Here is a 3,283-nt window from a genome sequence, read left to right as displayed (position 1 = left end):
CATGGAACTATTTACAACTGAGAAGAAATATGCTCTCGGTCAATCGACCTCGCAAAAAAACAAAGACTGGCTCATTTCCAAGTGGATGAGACACCGAACAGCATTCGGCCTGAGTCCAACACTGACTGGCCTGGGTCACGGACTGGCGAGGACAGGCACGCCACCGAGGGGCTTGTCCTGGGTGTTCACCCCCCACCCGATTCCTACAGAAGCCACGTTCCAAGTGACAGCTCACCACCAGGAGCCCCCCACCCCAACCCCACCAGCCCCTACCTTGACATTGCCCCTTGGGATGTCAGGGTCATCTGCTTTGCTTATACAACATGATCCGTGGGACACCGCACTTTCCCTGCCCTAGGCCCACCCGCCCCCACATGCCCCTGTGCTGGCCGTGCCCGGCTCCTGGGCCCCACCTGTGGCAGTGAGGGTGCCAGGCCAACAGCACCTGTGGCCAGTTGAGTTACAGAGATGCATTTGGCTGCTGCATTTGCCAAATGAAATTTGGTTCCACCTTAAAGTCAAAGCTGTCCAAGAAAGGTCACAAAATGAGGATCACGCTTTCGCTCCAGAACCTTTCTGCAGAACACCAAAACCTTAGAATCAGGCTGTGCACAACTAAAAAGGAAAAATAGGCTAGGAAACCTCAAAGCGGTTTCCCATGTACACTTCCCCAAACAAGAGGTTCTAACCCAGACCACATCCAAGTTCAGTCCAAAACTTAAGAAGTAGTGTGGAACTTTCCAAACTCAGTAAACGAAGTGACCACATCTCCCCCAGTAAGTGCAGCGTTCTCCATCATCCTCGTAGACACGGCCTGGCACCCGTGCCGCTTCAGCAAGAGCCTTCGAGAAGACATGACACCTGGTTAGTATCTTACCAGGCACCTCCCCAGCTCAAGCCCAGCACACCCTGGCCTCCAATGAAGAAAGGGCTACTCAACCTTCCCCCAACCCCAAGTCAGCCAACACAACTTGAGATCATTGTTTTTGTCCACATTGGGGGTTGGGAGGCAGCTCCAGGTCCCACCTGCAGCTCACATGCCATCCAGACCCCAAGGGGCACATGTGATCCCTTGACCTAGTTAAAGATGCAGACTTGGGGGCACTGCAGGACCAGGCTGGGGCTAGTCCCAGCTTGTAATCATCTCTCCTGATTGACCACACTAGAGGAGGAAACACCCCACCCTTCTGTGCCTGGACCCTCACTTTGACAACCTGGGGCCTGAGTCTCACCGTCCTTGAGAGCCTCCCAAGTGATTAAGATTACGGGGCCCAGTCTGGCCAAGATGCTAAAGGATCACGGAGCCCCCTCACTTACCTTTGGCTGCCTCGTTACACCCTGCCGGTCCCAGCTCTGTGGGAAGTCGGGTTACGGCGGGTTGCACCGTTGCCCCTGCCCCCTCGAAATCCACCCCGGAAACTACGGCCTCGGAGGAACCTCCCCGACACTCCGAAGGTCTCCGTGTTGAGCTTCCTCTCCTCAGCCCACGTCGTCCGCCTGGAACTGAACCACAAACAAAGAACGTGAAACTGACTGCAGCAGGCAGCTCCTCACACAGCCTGGGGAGGAAGGAGGACAGATGGTGACTCATCACTGGAGCCATGGGGGGCGGGGGCAATCCAGTCAGGACCTTGGAGCCGGAGCCTCTGCACTGCAAGGATTCCCAGGCCTATTTCCTACTGGACGGGTCTCTCACACCTGCAACCTCTTAAAGCCAGCACAAGACTGCTGTGTGCTCAGGGTGAAGGGAAACAAGAGCCTCTTCCTTTCCTTTCTGCTGTACCCCCAGCGCCCACTACTCCACTTGAGTAACGAAGGGACCTGAGTGTCCACACCATGCTCATCCTACAGACTCCATTTACTGTCTAGCATGTTCCTGGGCAGCACCTAGGCATCAGCAGTTGGATACTAAAAACAAAGCACATACAAGTCCCCGGCCTCAAGCCATCAGGTTTAAGAAAACCGTGGACACCCATGCCAGCTGCCTAGGTGGCAAGGGCCTCAAGCCAGCAAGGTCAGACCAGGAAGCAGGCCCAGGCGAGGTGGTACAGAACTGAACATCAGCAGTACCAGCGGGGAGCACTTTCCACCCCCACCCTGATGGTTCGAAAGGGCAGCTGAGCAAAGAGGGGCCTGGACCTGGGTCAGATCACTCTAGCACCAGTGACCCCACCTACTGATGGTGCCACTGGGGCTACTGTATGCATGATGGTAAAACTGTGAATGGGGGCCCCAGAGATCTGCCCTGAACCTGAGATCTGGGTTTGGTCTCCATGGGAGCATGCCCCAGTCTCAAGGGCACAGGTACACCACCTCCACACCAGCTCCCCGAGGCCTTGCCTGGTCCCTCAGATCCCCAACCTGGTTTTGAGTTCAGAGGAGATGTTGTCAAAGAAGGACTTGGATTTGTCATAGTAGCAGTTGGGCCCCAAGTGGTCCTCATCAGCAGGGGCCTCGTCACTCTGGGTCACCACGGCCAGGTCCTTCTCTTCCCCTTTCTCAGCTTTGTCATCTGCACAGAGAAGCAGAGCACTGAGATGCCAGGGAGCAAACCAAGCCCCTTCTGCCAGGACAGGTGCCCACTAGGCCACTCCAGCTGACTGAGGCTTGGGGAAACGCCCGGGAGTGTTCTGCACTGAGTTAAAGCTCTTCTGCTCCTCAGGGCTGGTCTCTTTCACCCCACACTGCCCCAGGCCCTGCAATCTGCTCTTGTCCCCGCTCCAGACTCCTCTCCTTGCCAGGAATTCCTTATATGACAGGCAAGCTTTCCCAGTGACCACCATTCCCAGCTGCCCCCCACCCCCAGCTGTCTTTCCTTGACCCACTCTATGGACACTCCTGGGGGGAGGGCAAATTTTCAGACCTTTAAAATTCAGTTTCTTCTTAAATTCCTTGTCCAGCTCTTCTCTGTTGAACTGGGCATTTGCACTCTCAAAATCAAAGTCACCTTCAAACTTGATTGTGTTTTCCTTGATGTTAGTTGGACGGCTTTGCCCTCTGGAGCGGTTCCTTGTTCGTCTGTTCCCTGTGAGAAGAAAGGGTGGCCTTGGCTGGTAAGCCACTAACCCAACATTGCTCAGTGTCAAACAGCAGACCAAGAGGGACAGAATACATGGAAGCCACCGCTGAACCCGGCCCCCTGAAACTGTCACCCACGAGAAGCAGGCAGGAGCAGTGAGCAGAGCACGGCTCCCCAGAACTCTAAATGGCAATAGCTGTTACCTGAGCGCCTCCTCTGAGGTCTTCTGTTCTCGTCGTTCACCTGCCCTTGAGTTTGCACAGC

At 55.3% G+C, this 3,283-nt stretch overlaps 1 protein-coding gene across 1 annotated transcript in view; it reads right to left on the bottom strand.

The window, feature by feature from the left end:
- Nucleotides 1–6: 6 nt before the first annotated feature.
- The window catches only part of LSM14B (LSM14B, SCD6 homolog B (S. cerevisiae)), a 9,242-nt gene continuing 5,965 nt past the window's right edge, over nucleotides 7–3,283 (bottom strand). The window contains exons 7-11 of the mRNA XM_010841861.1: nucleotides 3,223–3,283; nucleotides 2,864–3,025; nucleotides 2,362–2,512; nucleotides 1,318–1,503; nucleotides 7–842 (exon numbers count right to left, since the gene is read on the bottom strand). The exon at nucleotides 3,223–3,283 is cut by the window's right edge and continues 1 nt beyond it. Of these exons, the coding sequence (XP_010840163.1) occupies nucleotides 1,332–1,503; nucleotides 2,362–2,512; nucleotides 2,864–3,025; nucleotides 3,223–3,283 (546 nt within the window). The 3' untranslated portion in view covers nucleotides 7–842; nucleotides 1,318–1,331. The remainder of the gene's footprint in view (nucleotides 843–1,317; nucleotides 1,504–2,361; nucleotides 2,513–2,863; nucleotides 3,026–3,222) is intronic.

The sequence above is a fragment of the Bison bison genome, unplaced genomic scaffold (genome assembly GCF_000754665.1).
Source record: "Bison bison bison isolate TAMUID 2011002044 unplaced genomic scaffold, Bison_UMD1.0 scf7180017864167, whole genome shotgun sequence".
NCBI lineage: Eukaryota > Metazoa > Chordata > Mammalia > Artiodactyla > Bovidae > Bison > Bison bison.
This window is presented reverse-complemented; position numbering and strand designations above follow the sequence as displayed.